The sequence below is a fragment of the Salvia hispanica genome, chromosome 2, assembly GCF_023119035.1.
Source record: "Salvia hispanica cultivar TCC Black 2014 chromosome 2, UniMelb_Shisp_WGS_1.0, whole genome shotgun sequence".
Taxonomy (NCBI): domain Eukaryota; kingdom Viridiplantae; phylum Streptophyta; class Magnoliopsida; order Lamiales; family Lamiaceae; genus Salvia; species Salvia hispanica.
Genome location: NC_062966.1, coordinates 7676047 through 7698532, shown reverse-complemented (window position 1 = coordinate 7698532; position 22486 = coordinate 7676047). Strand labels below are relative to the sequence as shown.

The window sequence follows — 22486 nt, the reverse complement described above, 5'->3', positions numbered from 1 at the left end:
TGATTGACATGTGTTGCTATGTATAGCTTTTTGAGTGGATTGTGAATCGCTCAGCCTTGCTGATATTATGTTATACGATGTTCGACTTGGTTGATATGATGTTATTCGATGCTCGATGTTGACCGATAAACATGAGTTATGTTTCAAACTGGTTTTATGAGGAAATGAGGATACAACTATTTTGTCATGCCATATTTTATTTTAAGAAATGTCTATCTGTTTGTCTAGCAAGGGGAGCGTCCCAATTATTTTATAATCGGATTCGGGTCTGGGTGTGGTGAGCGTCCCAACCCAGACTAGTGTACACAACATGTGGATCGGGCGCCATCCTTCGAGTTGGCCGGTCTAGTGGACTCAAAATGTGGCCACACTGATACGCTCGGATTCTGCACTGTTTTAGGCCATTATTTGGTCCGTTTTTTATGTCAAAGTCACTCTATATGTCCAATAATTGCATATTTTATACATTTTGGTATTTTGACGTGTTTTGTGAGAAATGTGCATATTTGAGCCGAAAAAGAGAGTCAAAACGCAACGTCTGGAAATCTGGAGTTCAGATAGCGACTGGCGACCGCCGGTGCCCGGCGGTCAGTGTTATGTAGCGGCCCGCCTCAGAAATTTACGCTTGAAAACGAGTCTCGCCCGACGACCGTCGGAGGTCATGCAGCGGTCCGCCGTCGAAGGAACAGAGACTCTAGACTGTAACGCGGCGACCGTCGGCCAAGGTTCGGCGCCCCGCCGGAGAAAGGCGGTGAATCCGAATTGCCCTAGATCTGCTCCAAGATTTACCATATTTTGAAGATCTTTTCCATCTACAATGAGGATTAACTTTTCCCTATAAATAGGACCTCAAGCTTCATTAAATGAGAACTTCTTTTTGCAACAAAAATTCCTGAGATTAAAAGCTAGAGTACGTCATTGTGCAAGGATTTGAAGAAGGATTTCAAGAACATTAAAAACGACAAGGATTCAACCTACGGGTTTTATTTGCTTTAGTGTTATGTTCAAATTGTCTTCCCTTCAATCTATGTGTTTAGCTTATTTCACTATGTGTAACTAAACTCATAGGATTCTAGGGATGTGTTAGTAACGACTTTAGTTATACAATTCCAGTTTTCTATTTAATATTCGTTTTGTTTTTACTTTGTTTCTTCCATAAGTAATCTTAATGCTACATGATTGAGTGACACAATTATGTATGATTTAATATAACTTGTTTCATAACTGTGAGAGAGTTTTAGCGAGTTAGGTCCACTTAGTAGACGCTACAGTTAGCTTCCCTTAAAACGATACTGTTAATTGAGAGTGAGGATTTTTCAAGGGTCTTAGGAGCTTTTTGGAGTTACGTGTTAGGATTGACAACCCTAATATTGTAATCAACGTTTATATCGCATGAGCATAAGCTAGGTGACTCGTCCTATCAAAGTAATAACTGTGCTAGGGTATTGTAGTTTGGAATTTGAATAACCATAACTGTGAATGCACATCCCTGGAATTCCCCTTATCTCTATCGTTTATCTCTGTGTTTTATTTGCATCTAGTTGTTATTTGCTTTGTATTGTTTTCAGTTTTCAAAAGTTTTCAGAATCTCTGGGTTCTCCAGATAGTAATTGAGTTTTAGTAGAGGATAGACACTTTGTGTTTGTTTTCCCCGTGTTCGATATCTGGTACTGACCTTTAGCTATACTATATATACTCTATACTTGCAGGTTTATTTAGTGCTAAAAAATAGTGCATCACACATTTCCGGTTCATGTATAGTTCAGATGTGGTCTATGGGACCTATCTGATGTGGTTGTTGCCACGTATGGTTAATCGAATTCGGGTCTCAGTATGGGTAGCATCCCTACTTTGACTAGTGTACACCAGAGACCGTGAGCCATCGAGTGGGTTGGTCGGTTATTGTTTTGTGACCGTGGAAGGTGGCCACTTTCACGGCACCAGAAACAACATATATGACAGTTTTTCAAAGAACTCAAGGATCAGTCGAAGGCAATGAGATGGTACTTTACGTAAAAAAAACTTAAAGCTTAGACGATTAATCCTATTTTACGAAATGAAATGATTTTAGTGTACTCGGACCTTTTTTAAGATAAAATCCCGAGCTCACTTAGTAATGGCTTGACATCACAATTTTATGAAAATGTTTTTGGCTTGTGTTCACTGGGTACATCAAATACTCGGCCCTGGATGTGTTTTAAAAATGTGCAGGTTGAGGCAGTGATGACGATGAGCGGTGTTGAACAGAGTTGGCAAATTTCCTTCGATAGTATTTGGATGCATCATGTCTCCATACATGATGTCATTCGCTCTTGAACGCTTCCCCTAAAACATTTTTTCTATTGAGATCACATATATTGATCGAGTTTATGTAATTGTCGAGATGATACTCTGATTATATTCAAGTTATTCCCCCTTCTTCCCCGCTTCTTTTATCCATCTCAAGTCGCGATAAATTGTTCTTTCTATCCTTAGAGAGGGCGGGCGTAACAGACATAAAGTTTCAATTTGCTCTGGTGTGTGGACTAATTATTTTTGCAAAAATTCATTTATGGGTATCACTGTACATTTCGTTGTTAACAGTTAGAGTTTGAACAAACGTTTGATTGGATCATTCAAGTTTTGAACGAATTTCAATTGATCAATATTTTTTTTTTTTTTGGTTTTGATAATGCAAGTGTTAACACTGCTAGTATAGATGAACTAATCGTTGCATGTTCTCCTATTATTGATGGAAAATATTTTCATGTGCGATGTATTTCTCATATTTTGCGTTTATGTGTTCAAGATGCAAGCGAGTTGTGGCAAAAATATGTTGATCCTATTAGAACTAATTAAGTTAATTCATAACAAGCCTCCTATTGGTAAAGCTTGGAAGAAATATTGTCATAGCAAGCAGTGCATGTACACCAATTTTCGTACGGATGTTTCAACTCATTGGAACTCGACGTACGATATGTTGGAATCGCCATTGAACCACATTGAGTACTTACGTGATTTTTTTAGAACTTGCCCACATGCTCCTTCTTATTTTCTTTTGATACCCGCTTGTTGGAAACAAGGCATGGATTTGTTTCGATTATTCCAAGCTTTCAAAAAATGCTACTATTTGGTTATCCGATGTTTATTATCCTACTTGTGTGCGCGTTTTGGAGCATTGCATATATGTCGCAATTGGCTTTAAGACATGTGTGAAAAATACCAGAAACATGGAATTGAAGGCTATTTTATTTTATATGATCGAAAAATGGCTCAAGTATTTCGAACGTATTCTAAATGTGTTTATGATTGCAAAATGCTTGTATCCGAAGTGGAAGTTGCATGGGGTTCATAAAATTTTGGACATGTACTATGGTTGTTTGGTATTATTGGATTTTTCTGAACTTCGAGATTTGGATTTGAGAAGACGAGAAACCTTCGAACAAAATCTTCCGAATGTTGAACAAATCAAGCTATGGTTAGATAGTGCACTTCGTGCTCTCTACACGGAATATGAAATGCTTTATAACACCACTCACCAGGTACGCCCTCCTCCTAGTCCTTCTACATTTGATTTTGGTGGAGGGAACTATAGCAACATCATAATTGATCTAGACGTAGTATCACAATTGCAAGATCTATACGGTACTACAACCAATAGGACTAGAGCTAGTAGTGAGTTGGACATATACTTGGAACTGCACTCTATTTTTCAAGATGCAGGTCCTCCTAATTAACAAATCGATGTCTTTGATTGGTGGTCAACACATGACAATGAGTTTTTAATACTCTCGATAATGGCCAAGGAGATTTTTGTCGTTCCCGCTTCCACCGTCGCCGTTGAGCAAGCTTTTAGTGTCGGCGGCTGTGTCCTAGGCGACAAAAGGAGCAACCTCTCAGCCAAAAACATGGAAGCCACTATGTTACTTGATGATTGGGCAAAGGCGGACATGAGGACACAAGAGCCAGATTTTGACTTCCGTGTAGAAAGTGATGGTGAAGAGTTTACCACCGATGAAGAGGTCGGAAGCGAGATTGCACAACAATATCATTGACGGGGAAGCGACGAGCGGCTACGAGCACGACCGACCAAAAAGGTAAGCGAGGTAAGAGAACTACGTGGGCTTTGATTCCTTAATAAAATTGTGGATATGTAGGCAACTCAACTTAAATTTAAAAATTCTAACTTTTAAAGTTTAAGTTGAGCTCAAGCCCTTCAATTTTTTCCTTTTTCCCCCATTTCATGTTTTTTTTTATTTACGTTTCGATGAGTACGATACTTGAAAATTATATCACATTGTAATTGTAATTTGTACTCCTTCCGTCCATCATTAGGAGTCCCATTTATGAACGACATGAGTTTTAAGAAATGTTAAGAAAAGTGGGTGGAAAAAAGTTAGTGGAAAAGGGTCTCACTTGTATATATTAGTTTTAAATGAAATATGAGTGGAATGAGTTAGTGGAAGGTGGGACCCTATTGCCAATTATGGTAAAAGTGAACCGGGATTCCTATTCGCGGACGGACTAAAATGGAAAAACGGGACTTCTATTCGCGGACAAAGGGAGTATATCTTAATTGTAAATTTGTAATGTATCGTTGCTCGTTACAACTCTAATTCAATGAAATTGATATGATTTTCACCTTACTCGTCTTACTTCAATTTAATCTATCCACTGTCTTATTCCAATTTATTTTATAAGCTCAAATTACATAGAAAAAAAAGAAAGAAAAAAAATCGCAAAACCAAACCTAAACCGTTATGAACCGTCTTAAAACCGGTGGTCCGGAATTGGAACCAAAACCGAAACCGTGAAATAGCCTCACGGTTCGGTTCCGGTTCTATATTTTCCAAAACCGGAACCACCGGTTTATGAACCGTGGGCAGGTCTACCTCCAACTTGGCGATAACCGCCATAATTTGGTCAAACTTCGAAGCGATTTCATCCTCTATGGGGGAAGGATCGGATATGCATGTTCAAGCTCACGATTGTTGGTGTTGGTCTTTGAACGTCCCACCCAAAATGAGTCATTTTCATTTTTAGCAAAAAATAGTAACTTTCCTTTGTTTTACTTTATTTTCTTTTCAATTCTACACTTTATTCTCTCATACTTACTCTCCTCCACTTAACTCTTTAAATAATATTGAAGGTCAAATTATATTTAGAAAATTCGTCAAAATATATTGTAAAGATATTTATAAAAAATATGAGTATATGATAAGTTTATTAAGAATATATACCCTTTAAGGTATTGAGGGTATTTTCGTCCAGAAAAACTTGGAAATAGTAAAAAAGTACTTCAAATGATATTAACCATAGTTGATGGACCTTAAATGATACTCCCTCCGTTCCACAATAATAGAGACATTTCATTTTCTGCACTCATTTTGAAAACATGATATTAAATAATTTAAGTGGAGAGAGAGTAAAGTAAGAAAGAAAATAATGTAGAGAAGAGTCTTATCTACAATATTCTCTCTCTTACTTTACTTTTTCTCCACTTTAACTATTTATAATTATTTTTCTAAAATGAGTGTGCAAAATGAAATGCATCTATTACTGTGGAACGGAGGACGTATTTTTAAAGTCCACGGACCTAAAATTATACTTTGACAAAGTTCGTGAACCAAAAAAAATGTTCCCTCTTAATTTAAAACACAAATGAAATCTTTTGTATATTTATGTAAATTTAAAACATTAGTGAAACATTTTGTATGCATTGTGTAATTATTCCAAAAGATATTTTTAGGTTGTCTCATAAAAGATGTTTTAGAAAAAATAATCTCTCACATTGATATAAATATATTATTTTCTTTTTTCACTTAACACACAAAATAACTTTTCTTAAAATCTTGTTTTATTATCCTATTGTGTCAACTGTTATACTACAGAGGGAGTCTAATTTTTTTTTTTACCAATTGTTAAATTTTAAGTTTTTGAAATATATATTTCAGTATATATATATATATGGGTGCACTAGGGTGCCACCATAGTTAGGATAACACCATACCACCAATATAGTCCGTTAGATCTCATTTATGGACGCCTAGGATTAAGTTTCGTGAAAAAACACGGGTTTGCGGTCTATCTGTATTAGATATTGCAGTCTATCAGTATTAGATATTGCAGTCGTGGTAAACTGCAATATTGTTGTGGTAAGACTGCAATGTTCAATGAACAATGATCACTGCAATCTGGTAACGTAAAATTAGAAATTTCCTATTTTACCCCTCCGTGTTTTTACACGTGGCAATATGACAAGCACACGATTTTCAGATCCAATGGCCTAAAATAGTGGTATGGTGTTACAATAAAGAGGGTTGTCATATTAACACATTCCTATATATATATATATATATATATAATTTTATTTTGTAATTTATGGACCTTGGAGCATTAACTGATTGGGCATTGCATAGTTATTTTTTTGGGGGCGAAGCAGTTATGAGGGTCATGGTCATCCTAATTCTAGAGAGAAACAATTTGCAATTGGATGCAATCGGATGTGATGATGAAATAAAAGGCAAGTTGCATTTAAAATTGGTAGTGACATTGCGCAATATCTACCTAGAAAATTGAAAAAACTAATTAATGTATAAGTAGGTGAGACAGTGAATATTTCTGGCAAACTATTAAATTATTGAACGAAGACGCATATACGTATACAATACATGAAAGTTTAATATTTAGGGTAGGTAAATTATCAAATTTTTGAACAAAGACACATATAGGCATATAGATACATACAAATTTATTAAAACAAAAAATTTTAATAAATTGTTTTACCATTAGCAATATGAAAATGGAAAAAGTAATGGTTATGCATTAATTCGAAACAAAAATTATTCTAGTCAAGATCCCACAATATTTTCTATTTTTATGATATTTCTTGATTTCCAATTCAACTTTAGTTGTCAACAACACCGCCACCAACCCAAGTACAATCCCTCATGCCCCTGGTACAACTCGCATATTACAGTATTTTCTGATATTTATGAATTTACAACTCACCTACCGACAGAATACAGCAGGCAACCGTCGATCGAGCCTCCGGCGTCAGCTGGCAACATCTTAATGGCCTCTAGGTGGACCCGGGTGGTGTATATTTTATTCTTTGAATTTTAATTAGCATGTCAGCGATTCCTTTGGATCCGGATCTATAAATACCCTTGCCTCATTTCAGTCTCTCACTGCGCTGCTTCTCTCATCCTTCTTCGTATCATTCTGCAGATCTCGGCCTCTTCTTTTGCCAGAAGGTATGCACAATGATTGCTTTTTTCTAATTACTGTGTTAGATTTGGCAATCATGCTTTGTTACTGTTGTAGATCTAGTGTTTCGCTTTCATTTTTGTGTTATACCGATCTCTGAATTTAATGCCTCTTTAATGTCGGCAGTTATATTGTTTTCGATGATGAATGTACTTTTCGTTTACTGAATCGAAGATTTTTAATTGCAATGGTGATGTTGGATGTTGATATTTGTACTGGATTGTTAGTTAGATTCAGATCTTGTTCGTCATTAAGAGAATGCTGTGGTTATCAGCTTAAGATCTGCGTTTTTTTTTCTGTACATAATTCGGAAGATTGTTTATTGATCCGTGATTAGGAAATTGTCTAGATCTGCTACATCTGCGTTTCAAAAGTTCTAAATGTTCCTATATATCAATTAGTCTGTACCATTTACTCCGGTAACTTAGGAGTTGGAAGAGAAATATAAGTTGATTCTACTATAGCTACTTGCTGTTTATTCATTTTGTGATAGTCAACTTAAATTCTGTTGCACCTTTATAGGGGTAGTTTTTTAGGTTGGCGCCTATATAGTTACTTAACTGTCATTTAAATTATTGAATTTTTTTGCATATGCTAGAATCTATAACTGACGTATCACTGATCCTGATTTGCAGATACGATATGGATACCTTCCTGTTCACCTCAGAGTCTGTCAATGAAGGACACCCCGATAAGCTCTGCGATCAAGTCTCCGATGCCATTCTTGATGCTTGCCTAGAGCAGGACCCTGAGAGCAAGGTTGCTTGTGAAACTTGCACGAAAACCAACATGGTCATGGTCTTTGGTGAGATCACAACCAAGGCTAAGGTTGACTATGAAAAGATAGTTCGTGATACTTGCAGAGGGATCGGGTTCATATCACCAGATGTTGGCCTCGATGCTGATAACTGCAAGGTCCTTGTCAACATTGAGCAACAGAGCCCTGATATTGCCCAAGGAGTTCACGGTCACCTCACTAAGAAACCTGAGGAGATTGGAGCTGGTGACCAAGGGCACATGTTTGGCTATGCCACTGATGAAACACCAGAGCTGATGCCGCTTACTCACGTCCTTGCGACCAAGCTCGGGGCCAAACTCACTGAAGTGAGGAAGAACAAGACTTGTGCTTGGTTGAGACCTGATGGCAAGACACAAGTTACTGTTGAGTACAGAAATGACGGAGGTGCCATGGTTCCTATTAGAGTTCACACAGTCCTCATCTCTACCCAGCATGATGAGACTGTTACAAATGATCAGATTGCAGCTGACTTGAAGGAGCATGTCATCAAGCCCGTGATTCCTGAACAGTATCTTGATGACAAGACCATCTTCCATCTCAACCCATCTGGCCGGTTCGTGATTGGTGGTCCCCATGGAGATGCTGGTCTTACTGGTAGGAAGATCATTATTGACACCTACGGTGGGTGGGGTGCTCATGGTGGAGGTGCTTTCTCCGGAAAAGATCCAACCAAGGTGGACAGGAGTGGTGCATACATTGTGAGGCAAGCAGCAAAGAGTATTGTGGCATCTGGTCTTGCCCGTAGATGCATTGTGCAAGTGTCGTATGCTATTGGAGTAGCAGAGCCACTGTCTGTGTTTGTTGATACATACAAGACGGGGACGATCCCTGACAAGGATATTCTGAGCCTTATCAAGGAGAACTTCGACTTCAGGCCAGGAATGATGGCCATCAACCTAGACTTGCTGAGAGGAGGAAACTTCAGGTACCAGAAGACTGCTGCTTACGGTCACTTTGGACGTGATGATCCTGACTTCACCTGGGAGACTGTCAAGGTCCTCAAGCCTAAAGCTTGAATTCTTTGAGCTCGTTGCTGCAGTCCAATAACAAGCTTGGATTGATATATCAAAGACTACGCCTATATTTTTCAGGACTCCCAGATGCAGTAGTAATGTTATTTTGTGTGTTTCAAATGTGGGAGCCTGCTCTATTTTTGAATTCATCGTTTCCTTTCTTTTTTGTTCAATTACCTTCCTCTGTTTTGTGCTAGCAAAACTTTCCTCTTAACCATTTTTATCAAGCCCGTTTCACATTCTGGATTGAATATTATACCAGTATACATTTTATGATTTATCAAGCCTTTTCCCTCAGAAATGAATATTATAGTAACATTGTGCAGTGTGCCTCTATTCAAATGCATGTTAACTAGAGGCTTTTATTGGATGCAATCAATCACAAACGGAGCAAATCTGAGATCAAATCCGGTGTTTTGGGCCAAAAACAATACTGCATCAGCAAAGATAAGTCGGGCGGGGTGCTTCATTTACAAACAAAACAGATACTGGGTCATTTCTTGGATCATTCTACTCCCTGGTCTTAAAATTTGTTTCCTTGTGATAGTACTGTGAGTCATTCGTCATATTCATATTTCAATTCCTTTCCCTTTCAATCAGGACTCCACTCCTTGTCCTCATCTAATCTGCTCGACATCTCTCCTTATAGTCCTTTACCACAATCTTGACAAATCGAAGCAGCTTTTCAAGCACTGAATAGCAATCCAGTTCAGTTGATTTCAGAAAAGGCGCCATGATGGAACTTCTTACGTAATGCTGCTATAGCAGCACTGCTTCTAGCTTCATCCTGCAAATCGTTCGACATGTTATGCAACCTCATTATACGTATGTTGTCGAAATATTGTAAACAGTCATACCTTTCCTTTGAAGGTAACGACTACAGGGCCGCTTCTTGATTCCCTATAGCCACCTTCACGTACCAATGAAACATGACATAATTATAGTTTGATGGAAGATCAGATCAACCAAGTGATCCATTATCATAATAATCTTACCAATGACTAGATCAGGAAACTCCATACAAATTTCCGACAGAGGTTCAGCAATTTCCACCTGCATCACGGATGATTACAATGTTGTACCATCAGACATAATTTAGGAAGATATCTTCTTCTAGTGGAAGATTATTAATTGTGTACTCATAATATTACTCAGATTCAACCACGAATGTAAGTTTATGACTTATGAACATGAAATTTGTCCATTGACTAAAATGCAAGGTTTGACAAACAGAAGAATAATAACATTATAAATAATAGGCCAATAGAGACTCACATCAGAAAGCGTCGTTGCGAGTCTCTTTGACACAAATGGTCCCGTCATTAGCAAATAGCCATGGGATCCCATTAATTCAATCAAGCAATCCCACTCCTGCTCCAGCTCTTTAACATTTGTTGCAGTAAGAATTATCACATTTTGGCACTTGATCTATAAAATAGAGTTGGAAACAGAATTATATGAGATCCATCTTCAGATACCCAAATAAAAACAAGTGAATTTCCAAGCAATAATGGGTTTACATGCTTAATAGTTACTAATCTCTAAAGTCTCCTCACATGATAGATAAACTAATATGTAAAACACATGAACTAACTGGCAGCTTAAACAAGCAAACACTATGTTATATGTATCAAATGAAAAGATTTTCCGTTGCTCTCATGAGGCAAATATCTTAAAGCAGTCAGCATTACGTCTCAAACACTCTTGTTATAAGGGCCAAAACTGCAGGAGATGAGATTAACTTACCAAAGGCACACTCAGATTTTCATGATGCAACAGCTCAGTGATTCCTTCAGGCAACTTAGCCATCTAGCGATTGGAAACAGAGTTAAACTGTGAAAATAGAAATTCAATATACTTATGATATGCGACATCAATGATTCACTGGAGTAACACCCTTTAGGGTGTATTGATTAAAAAAAAGGAGTAAGCCCCTTTTCTTATAAATCAATTCTCTGAAACATAAAACCTGCAAGAGAAGGTTTGATAGTTATTCACTAATGTGTATTCATCCTTGACTGGATTGTTTAAGCCTCTAAATTGGAATAGTGCCAAGTTCTTTAAATGCTCCAGTCCTAATCTCTGAGCCAAGGAAGTCATGCTTCACCTTCACATGTACTTTTGACCCTTCTTATCATTTACAGAAGATGATGTCCAGAATTAATTCCACTTCAGTTCACACCCACTTCTTATGCAAACCTAATAAATGAACTAAGATGTTATATCTTCAACGAGTAGATTGTGCTGACGGCTTTGTATGAGAAAAATTTTATTCTAGTTCAAGCAGGTTGTGATTAAGGTTTTCTTCCGAGTAAATTCACATTCATCCAGGTATAAATATGCTTATCCATATAGCCCCACTATTTGTAGCAATATTTCATCATGAAATGAAATCATTAACTCCACATACATTGCTCATTAAGTTACCTCATTCCTGTCAACTGTGCACTTTTCCCCTATAAGATGCTGTAGGCATTCTTCAAATTCTTTTTCAAGGGCCTTTGGAGAAAGAAGAGCAGTAATAAGCGTATGGGTATGTGAAGGTAACAGCCAATAAATAATTTCTACAAAGGTATGTAACTGACTCCTCACTTTTCATTATAAGATTAACTAAGACCCAGGTAAATAGGTCAGACAATTTATAAAATGAACTACTAATATTTTTCACAAGGAATAGAATTTTGAATCATTAACATAGGCTAAAAGATCCAGGCAACAGACAAGATATACCATGCGGACACCAAAAGCCTTGGCGACACCAGCTGCAGTAACATCAGATGGTAATGGACCAAAACCTCCATATATGAAAACCTGGGTTAGCAATACACCCTTATATCAGTTAGAGAAAGTCTCAAATCAAATTGAAATTAAATATGTTTAATTCTCAATCATATGTGTGTGCATACGCAGTTACGCACACATGTGAAGGGTAGACAGAGAGAGACATAAGGTATACCATATCAGTCATAGACTTTTGTCTCTCAACTTCATCCGCAACAGAATCAATCTGGAAGATGACCCAAAGTGAAGTTAAATGCATTACATGAATTTGAACAGAAAAAGAATCTCAACAAATCATAAGCTCTTATAAAGGAAAGGGCTGCAAACAAGCATGTCTTGCTCGAGAAAGAAGAAGATGAACTCAGAAATCATGCTAATGAATTTCCCAGCATTATGCAAGCACACAGAAGATGTTAAGAAAATTGCAATTTGTGCAAGGTGCAGGGGGGAATGTGCAAGGTGCAAGTGAAACCTACCAGTTTACATCTTAACTAAATGAGTTAAAACTCATATATTTACATAGCAGAGGCCTATAGCTCAACATATGATTCAGCAGAAGGATGTTAAGAAAATTGCAATTTGTGCAAGGTGCAGAGGGGAATGTGCAAGGTGCAAGTGAAACCTACCAGTTTATATCTTAACTAAATGAGTTAAAACTCATATATTTACATAGCAGAGGCCTATGGCTCAACATAGCAAAGAGCATGAACAAAGTAAAAAATAAGAGGCGTCATATTAGAAAAGTATACATCATTTCTGATAACAGCAACATGTGAAACAGCCCAGCCTATGGAATGAAGCTTCCTGGACAATATGGATCTCATTGGATCCTCAACTGTGCCAAACCTGAGCTATGGAAACAACACAAAAAACATTGTTTACAAAACAAAGAGAATCACATATTATAACCATATAGTACAATAACTAGATAGATAGGGTTAGACTTTAGAACTGTCTTTGGAGAATATAAAGTTTTTTTTTTGGTGAATGACAATGCTAACTATGAATTAGTAAATGACAAATGCTTGGACCTAACATAATTTCTAAGGCCCATTAAAAATTGTAACTTGCAAATTAAACACAAGTAAAATCCATCTGAAATTCTTTTCTTGGCATAACTTGCAAAGTAAACAGGCCCTAAAGATACCTTTCTATTGACAGAAATGTTTTCCCATACAGAAGCAAGATGGAGATCCTCTGCATTTAAATTTAAATTCTTCATGAAACAAGTGCCACTAGTTTATATAACTAGTTGTGTGTACAAATGCTGAATAAGGTGTGTTCAATCGATGCAACAGTCTCAGAAGGAGGAGGAAATGTTGGCATAATAAAACCTATTTGTGGATACATTACACTAAATGCTAATAGAAAAATCGAAATTCAACATGAATGAGTTATAACTAAACAACAATATATGGGGTCCATAACCAACTGCAGCAAAACTAATTTATCATGGGAAAATAAGAATAACACATGCGCACTTACATAAACACATCTACACAAGAACGACTGACTATTGAGCATACACAATGTAGAAAAACGATAGCCAAACAAATCTAATACTTACAAGCTAATAGACAAACACTAAATCAGGAAAAATAATTAATGCATTAAGCAAGAAGACATTCGACCACAATTTGAACTTTTGATCACATGCATCCCTACGGAGGCCAAGGCCGAAAAGAGTTTTCAAGATAGGAATGGACAACAAAGAACGTACAGGATTTCTTCACCCACAGCAATGACCGAGGCTGTAAACATGCTTTTCAAGAAATAACCCTCATTTTTCAAGCCGTTAACAGCAGCAGATGATGGCTGAGAAATGAAATTTTTAGCTCTCCCGGCTCTTTCCAATCTTCCATCAGAAAGCATATAAGCAGGTTTAAATTTATCTTCACTGCTGGTGGATTTGCTCAGGGACAACAGTGCATTAGGAACTGTGTTATGAATGCTACCAATTGAAGTGTAACTGGAGAAAAAGTTTTAGAAAAACAATTAGAACAATATCAAATGCATGAAAAGATAAAAATAATAAAAGAAAAGAAAATGAAAATAAAATACCACAAACAATTTTGAGAACATAGCAGAATACAGTAAATATAAAGACAAGACCAAAATCAAGGAGAGAACAACAAACACTACAAAGATATTAGATTTCAACGAATTATTCAAAAGATGCATGCTAGCTAAAAAAAACTACTCCCTCTGTCTGCCATTTAAAGACACGTTTTGACTTAGCACGGCTTTTAAGAAATTGTTTAACCTTATAAAGGAAATGAGTGAAAAAGTTAGTGGAATATGAGTCCCATTTTTATATATTATGATACCCATTTACTAAAAATGGAAAGGTACATGTGTCTTTAAATGGTGGACAACCGGAAACGGCAAAACATGTCCGGTTTTGACAGATGGAGGGAGTAGTATTCTTTGTACTTGAGATTCAAAGACCTACAGGCAATAAATTACCCTTGATCATAGAGACTGCAGTACGAGACCTTGCAAGTCAAGAGAAATTCCCAAACATCTCTGCAAAACAATTAGTTAAAGATTAGACATACACTTTAGGTAACAGACAACAAGAAGTTGTTCATCCTACAATGAAACAAGTTCTAAATTTCTGGCATGATATTGGGTAGCTTCCTCCCAAAATGAACAAGTAGCCAATAACTTCGAAATGATAATTAAACTTAATCAAGCCATGCATTCTAAGTAATATAAACCACTAAGCACCTTTACCTAGATTCTCTATTTGTCCTAGTTTTGTGTACATGTATGTGTGTATCAGTTTGGATTAATGATAACAGTTTAATAAAAACACCATTATATGCAACAATGTTGTATGATAAAAATCTATTATAGCTTAAGAACAGTTTAATATACAAGTTTCTTTATGTTTCTAGATAACTGACTTACGATTAAAGAAACATTCATACTTTTTGAATCCTCTAAAAACAAGGATAAATAAAAAGAGCATACTCTAATCACCAGGTACATCTATTTTTATCTGAACTGAAGAAGTATTGAGTTGAAAGATATCAGCAAATGTTTTGAAACCTTGTCACTGTATGATGCAAGAATCTTCCACTAACTCATAGATCTTTTTAACTATATCATTCAGAAAAAGAAAATAAATACATACTAAACAATTACAAAACTTGATACAACTTCAAAATAGAGAACCAACCTGTAAGACCAATCCAGGATGGGATTCACTCTCATGAATGGTGGCCAACCAGGTGAGCTAGGGGAGAACTGCTCTTGCCCTACCTAAAGATTATGGTCAAATTAATCTTTAAAAATTCCGTTCTCTCATTCAAACTAATAATGCATAGTCAACATCCATGCAAGGAGAAAGTTGAACACATACTGCAGTAGGATCACCAATTCGAACACCAAGAAAAAAAGCTCTAATGGGCTTAGCTTTCAAAAGAGCTTCCAGGCCAGACTTGAAATCTGAGCGGACAATGTCCATTTGCAATCTGAAACTATCAAGGTTGGAAAGAAAGTGTATAAATAATAAAAGGATAATATCATTAGAGGATGCAAAATAGGAGTGTTGCACCTATCATCTATTTGCAAGAGAATAGAAAGAAATATATCATGCTGTATCATGCATATTTATACATTTTACTTTACTTTCATAATAACGGAAAGAAAGGAAGAAGAATGCAGAGCTTCACGCAAAGAAACAAAGGAGAAAAAATTGTCAAAATATAGAGGTACATGGATATAAGTTAAAGGAGAGAGAGAGAGAGAGAGAGCTTACATAGAAGCTGTTTCATAAGTGAATGAATTGATTTCAGGGAAAACAGTTGGGCTCTCAAAATAAATTGTCCTTATTGGCAATGTGGTTTCAGCATCTCCATGATCCCCAAAGGACAGCTTCCTCCCAGCCATATGCAAATAATAGCCAGCCCTAAGAAGGTGCAGCAAAACCTATAGAAAAAGAGAACTATATGCTATTATATATGTGTAACATTCATGATAATAGACGTCTTAAGGTTGCATTTATGTGGAAGAATTTGGGGAAAGTACTTCAATTGACTACATATCATTGCAACTTAACACAATCACTTGAGAAATATTTGAACTGAGAATTATGGATTGTAAATGAATTATAAAAATAATCATTGAAGTGACTTTACTGGATTCCATCACTCCCTCCAAATACAGCCTAGGAATTTATTAGGGGGAAAAAGTGTTACTTACAGTTGAATCTTTCCCTCCATTGAAGCTCAAGGCAACCTCTTCAACACTGTCAATGAAAATATTCAGCATTATATCTACTAAGAAAGTAGAATTGTGATGTGGTGGAGTATCATGGGGAATGGGAGCATACGAGTACAGTGCAAGAGCCCTTTGGATAACATAGATGGCATTGTTATACTTTGTCTTCAACCTTCTATCATCGCATTCATTAATTGCTCTATCAATCTCCATCTTTGACTTATATGATTGAACCACTCTGAATTCAAGTGCCAAAATTAGTAAGTAACATTCTGATTATTCTATTCCGGCGTAACTTAATTCGCCTTCACAATCGGAAAAATTATGCAACCGTAACAATACACATAAGCATTCTTAAGGAACTCACTCAATCATCATACCATTTCAAGGGTTTAACAATGAAAAAACAGAAGCTGCTTACAAAAATTGTAAAAAATGAAAATTCAGCTGAACAAACACCAAAACCAATCTGCAGAAATGATTAGCTCTGAAACGCGAAACGTGAAGGAGATTTTATGTTTGAAGGGGCTTAGGAGTGCGGCATTACCTTCAGAGAAATTGGAGGGCTCTGAAACATACGTTGTGATTGTTTCTATGCCGTTTATTTGGTTTCGTATGGATAAAATCCCAAAAATTATTTTATACACAAAATGCCAAAACTATCATTGTAGCTGATCATGCATCAAACTTCCCGCTGAAGAAAATACTGTTATTGTGAAATTGAAGTAGAGCATCTATTATGTGTGAACACTTGGAAACGATATATACTACCTTTTGTCACAAAATCTATACATATATAAGAGGGGAGTTTTGAGGGAAATTTAAGTAAATTAGAGATGTTTTTAGGGTAATTTAGGTAGCTGAGAATTGTTAATGCCATTAATACACGACTCTATCAATATTGTGACAATAATGTTACAAAGACTGAACCTCAAATGACTCTCCACTAATACGACTCCATCAATAATTAAGAAATTAAGATAGTAATAGTAACGATTAAAATTTAATTAGGATAATTAAACACTATTAATACATTTAATATCCAGAATTTATGCAAAGTTTATTATGAGATGCGTGGGTTACTTGGAATACAATGTGCCGAATTGCTATCATTTAATTTTCCTATTTAAGAAATTTTTGTAAACATTAGACAAATTTCATTGGGTTTGATGATATTTACAAAAATATCATTTTTATATATTAATTTTAAATGAAATGTGAGTGGAATTAGTTAGTGGAAGGTGAGACTATATTACCATTTATGGTAAAAGTGAACCGAGACTCTTATTCGCGGACGAACTAAAATGGAAAAACGAGACTCTTATTCGCGGACGAAGGGAGTAATTTATAAAAATGACATTGTATTCAAAGAGTCATATTCCGACCGAGAAGAATGCCAAAAAACACTAAATTTCTATAAATTGGACCATTTGGAGCAGTGAAATTCACTCACTCACCATGTTTCACATAGGTTTACAAGGATAGAAACTCTCCATTTCGTAGGAACTATAAATATTGGTATTTGGTATCTAAAAATTCACTCACTCACTACTTTATTTTTCATGGATAGGCGTCTGATGTTCCAGTTGCTCGAGTTCTTGCAAGAGGAAGGGTCGAAGGCGAAGAGTGAGCTTCTCAACCACACAAATTCTCTACCGAAATGAAGATATTCTTAAGGGTGTGTATTATTTTTTTGTGTGTTTGTAGAATATATCCGGCAGACAAAATACAAAGAGAGCAACGGTTTTCACCAACAAAGAATAATAAAGAGAAGAGAAGGGCTGCTTATGTAATGTTGAAGGTGGTTCCGAGAGCTAAATTATAGGGATATTTTCCTTTTTGAAATTAAAATTTTATATATGTAATGTATAGGACGGTTTTAGAGCTAGATTATAGATTTATAGGGATATTTTTTTTTAATAACAAATTGTATACACATATAATATTGGAAACGGTTTTTTATGACAAGATATTTTAATTTTTTATTTTTATATATTTCTTATTCCACATACATTTCTTATTGGAAGTAATACTATGCAGTATTTTAGGGAATAGAAGCATTTTCGGCCAAACCTAGCAATTAATGCATTTATAGTGTCGCCATGATTGTTGGAACAAATTTATTTATTATATATACATTTTTCAATCAAGGCATAACATATGAAGCCGTGTAATCTTATTGAAATTAATTGACTATATTTTTCGTAAGATCATAGAGTTCAATTGACTCTATTATTATTTTATTTTTGAATTACGGGTAATTTACATAAGAAAGTTGTTTAAATCCGGAAAATATCCATGCCCTTGAATTTATCATGTCACACTAATAATATTGTCATTTTGTAATTTATTCTTAAAACATATTATTATATACCCAAACTTTGGATGACTCAATCTCAGTAATTAATAACTAATCCGAAATTTTAAAATTTTAAATATTTAAGTTGTTAGAAATTAAAACTCCCTCCGTCCCGCTTTAGGAGTTAATTTTGGGCGTCTCGCTTTAGGAGTCCCGGTTGAGATAAATTAATAAAAAATACTTATAAAGTGTTAAAAGTGGGTCCCAACATCCACTACAACAAATTAAAAAGTGTTAAAAGTGGGTCCCAACAACCACTATAACATTTATTCATTGGACACTCAATTAAAAGTGGGTCCCAACATCCACTACAATATTTATTTATTACACACTCAAACACTTTTTTCTTAAAACATGTGCCCGACTCAACCGGGACTCCTAAAGCGGGACGGAGGGAGTATTTAATAGAGATAAATCATTTGCTATCTATCCAACTATGGAATTCAAATATGTATTCTTTAAAATTTAATCACAAATTATAAAATCGTATTAATGAATTCATTTAATAATTAGAAATTATAGTACTAATTTAAAAGGATAAAATACAAAATAAGCATGTGTCTAATAATAAATTAACTCATAATATTAAATTAATCTAGATTTTGAAAAGAATGCGGAGTTAGAAGTTTTAAATGGTGATAATATTTTTAAACATATAATATTATACTACTCTCTCCGTTCCATAGTAGTGGAATTATTTTGTCATTTTGGTACGTTCCATAGTAATGGATTCGTTTCCTTTTTTTAGTAAAAAGTCAACCCATTTCTAAAATTAACAATTTTCATGTAATGATATTGTTTATAATTTTAGTTAATTAAATTACATTCTAAAATTAATATTTTTAATTAATTTTAGACCGTGCATAGCACGGGTGTAATACTAGTTCGTTTAAAACTTAAGCCTGAAAATATATAGATTATTTTATGAAGGCTAAATCTATTTTTATATTGTAAGAGCATCCACAATAGGGTGGACACTTTGGCTGGACACTTTTACGTTTTTTGTCCATAGCCACTTTTTATTTGTCCACGGCCACAAAAAAAAAGTTTCCGCAGCAATAGTGGACACTTTTTTTAGCCACATTTCACTTTATTTTATTTGTTGTATATTTTAATTCAATTACAATTAAAATTATCGGACTAAAAATAATTAGATAAAAACGGCTAATAAAACAAATTAAAATTGAAAACTAAATTTTCGTCGGATTAAAGTAAGGGGAAAAATTACAACGAAAATTTGATCTACGGAAAATCACACATGTTCTTCACACTACGCCGCCTCTCCTACGTGCCCAGACCTCTTCAATCAAATCGACCTGGAGTTGGTCATGTGTTGTGCTCCTGCGTATATCAGCGAAACGTTGGATCAGATATTCATTAGTACGTGGTACACCCATATGGTATCGGCGCGGAGGCAACGCCGTGACTTGTACTTGCACCATCTTTCGGTGCCCAACGTTCTGCAGCAAATCCTTCATCTTCTATTATCATATTGTGCAATATGATACATGCTACCATAATATTCGCGACATCATCTTCGTGCCAAACTCGTGTCGGGCAGCGTATAATGTCCCATCGCGCTTGGAGCACACCAAAAGCTCGCTCAACATCTTTCCTAGCGGCCTCTTGTTTTCGCGCAAAATATTGTCTCCTCGCTCCAGCCGGTTAGCGCAGTGTCTTGACGAATACGGGCCAACGAGGGTATATTCCATCTGCCAAATAGTATCCCCTGCGATACTGCGTGCCGTTTGCTACGAAACTGATCTCTGGACCCTCTCCCCGACACTCATCATTGAAGAGAGGCGACGACTGCAGAACGTTGATGTCGTTGTTCGAACCTGCAACACCGAAATACGCATGCCAGATCCGCAAACGGTAGTCAGCAACGGCTTCCAGGATCATCGAAGGATGTTTGCTTTTGAAACCAGTAGTGAACTGGCCTTTCCACGCCACCGGGCAGTTTTTCCACTCCTAATGCATGCAATCAATGCTGCCCAACATCCCTGGGAAATTGTGCACCGCACCGTGCATATCTAGCAGTCTCTGGCACTCATTAGGGGTTGGCTTTCGTAGGAACTCCGGACCAAAGACTTCCCGCATGCCCTTACTGCCGGAGCACCTCCAAACTAGTCGTCTCACCCATCTGTAGGTATTCGTCGAACATATCAGCCGGTCCGGCATAGGCAAGCTGCCTTATTGCAGAGGTGCATTTCTGAAAAGTAGATAGTCCGATCCGGCCAGTGCAATCACTCCGGAGGTTGAAGCAACCGTACCGGTCCGCCAATGTCGTCGCTATATGGGTGAAGAGTGCTCGCGACATTCTGAAACGCCGACGGAAAATCTCAGCTGGGTAACGGGGGTTAGCGCTAAAGTAGTCTGCCATAAGCCGCTCAGCTACTCCGACATGGTCTCGTGGTATTGTCCGCCGCCACCTCATCCTCCTCGTCAGCTTCCCTCTGCACCTCTTGAATCAAAGAATCTCATGCTTCATTCCACAAATCATCCATAACAATGGAAATCCACAAATTTTTAGAGATAGAAAAATTGGATAGAAAGTAAAATGGGTGTGAAGATGTGTGTGGAGAGAAGATGAAAATGGGAGGAATATTTATAATAAAAACAATTTAAAATTCGAAATTAAAAAAAAAAAGGAAACCGGCGACCGCCGTCGCGGCCGCCGCGTTTCTCTCCCCTCCGGCTCGTCCTCGGCGCTTTCGGGGCGAAATCCCTTCCGCCCCCAAAAAATCGTCCGCCTCCGGGGCGGACGCGTCCGCCACAGTAGCCCGCCGCGGCTTAGCCGCGATCGGGGCGGCCGCCGCGCCGCCCCTATAGTGGATGCTCTAATATAGTTATAGATGGAATAATTTGATGTGCATAAATTCATTTGTTCTATAGTTTCATTCGAATAGAAATGAGTATGGTTCCAACTTCCACTAGAAGAATTGCTGCCAAATGATCAACGGGTTAATGAAGCTGATGATAATGGAGCATATAAATGTTGTTGAACCATCATCGGGATTGAATCGGAATCGGGAACGGGATCAAATTGCACGAGCTAATGCACATCACGATGAAGAGAATAATGGAATAAAAGAGAGTGTATTTATCAAAATCTATTTAATTGAGTTACTAAGCAATGCAATGGGAAATGAAACATGAAAAGTGAATAGTCGTCACGAGAGTGTCATGTTTATGTCTTTAAATTGTACTAGAAGGTTTGAAGAAGTGGGCATACTCTCTCAATTTTCTTCTACTTTTCTCCAATAATTCTTCATCCTTTGAGAAGAATTAGAGTTTGAGCCTCAAGAATTGTTGAAGAATCAAGTCTCTACTTTGTTTCTACCGTTCGTTTTGACAAAAAGGTACCTATATATTAATCTTTCTTCTTTCTAACCGATTAATCGGTATTCTTGAACCCTCATGCATCTAGATTGAGTGAAAGTGGGATAGATGGTATGGGAAGTGCATGTGCGTGTGTACTGTAACAGCCCGGATTTCTAGGGTATAATAAATACGGCGACTGCTACCAAAACGGACTCAAAAGCAATAAAAGCATAGACTAGGGTTTCATTTAAAGAGATTTGACCAAGGTATTAAACGAACTATCAAAGCAATAAGTCAACGGTTTAACCTAGAAAATCAATGAAGAATAGATACCATAAACTATGATCAAAAATCAAGGGGTCGACATAAATTCAACAAAAAAAAACCCACAACATGTCTCGATCTTCTAATTTCAAAGGAACAAGTCCAAAATATCTAAATAATACTAATAAGTTTCAAAAATTCAGCGGAAGCAACCAAGAGAAAGTGCAGCTATGTATGAAGACACAACTACACTCGAAGTTCAAAATATCCATCTTATTTTATTAATGTGCTCAACACCCGCCACCGCTCATCGCCGTTCAACCTGCACATAAGGAAAACACATGCAGGGCTGAGTATTTTGAAATACCTAGTGAACTCGTTGCCAAAATATTTTATTAGTTATGCCACCCTTACCATAGTAAACTCGAGTTTTACAATTATCAAAAATAAATATCATCGAGTATCACAAAA

General features: G+C 36.5%; 2 protein-coding genes across 4 annotated transcripts; one reads left to right on the top strand and one right to left on the bottom strand.

Annotated features, from left to right (window-relative positions):
* The first annotated feature begins 7081 nt into the window (after nt 1–7081).
* LOC125207687 (S-adenosylmethionine synthase 3) lies at nt 7082–9233 on the top strand. The gene is made up of 2 exons (XM_048107137.1): nt 7082–7235; nt 7884–9233. The coding sequence occupies exon 2, from the start codon at nt 7891–7893 to the stop codon at nt 9061–9063; it is 1173 nt and encodes a 390-aa protein (XP_047963094.1). The 5' UTR covers nt 7082–7235; nt 7884–7890; the 3' UTR covers nt 9064–9233.
* Nucleotides 9234–9402: 169 nt separating this feature from the next.
* Nucleotides 9403–16724, bottom strand: LOC125207686 (FAD synthase-like). Of its 3 annotated transcripts, none has more exons than XM_048107134.1 (17): nt 16616–16724; nt 16181–16306; nt 16051–16096; nt 15608–15777; nt 15209–15326; nt 15026–15108; nt 14308–14367; nt 13562–13810; nt 12591–12687; nt 12017–12067; nt 11791–11871; nt 11488–11559; nt 10807–10869; nt 10336–10488; nt 10056–10113; nt 9918–9970; nt 9403–9847 (listed from the first exon to the last, which is right to left on the bottom strand). In XM_048107134.1, exons 2-17 carry the CDS (start codon nt 16279–16281, stop codon nt 9770–9772), a joined length of 1533 nt encoding a protein of 510 aa, XP_047963091.1. In that variant the 5' UTR covers nt 16282–16306; nt 16616–16724; the 3' UTR covers nt 9403–9769. The 3 variants fall into 3 exon arrangements, with proteins under 3 accessions (XP_047963091.1, XP_047963093.1, XP_047963092.1); XM_048107136.1 differs by having other exon boundaries at nt 15209–15320; XM_048107135.1 differs by lacking the exon at nt 16616–16724 and adding an exon at nt 16490–16509.
* Between the last annotated feature and the right edge of the window lie 5762 nt (nt 16725–22486).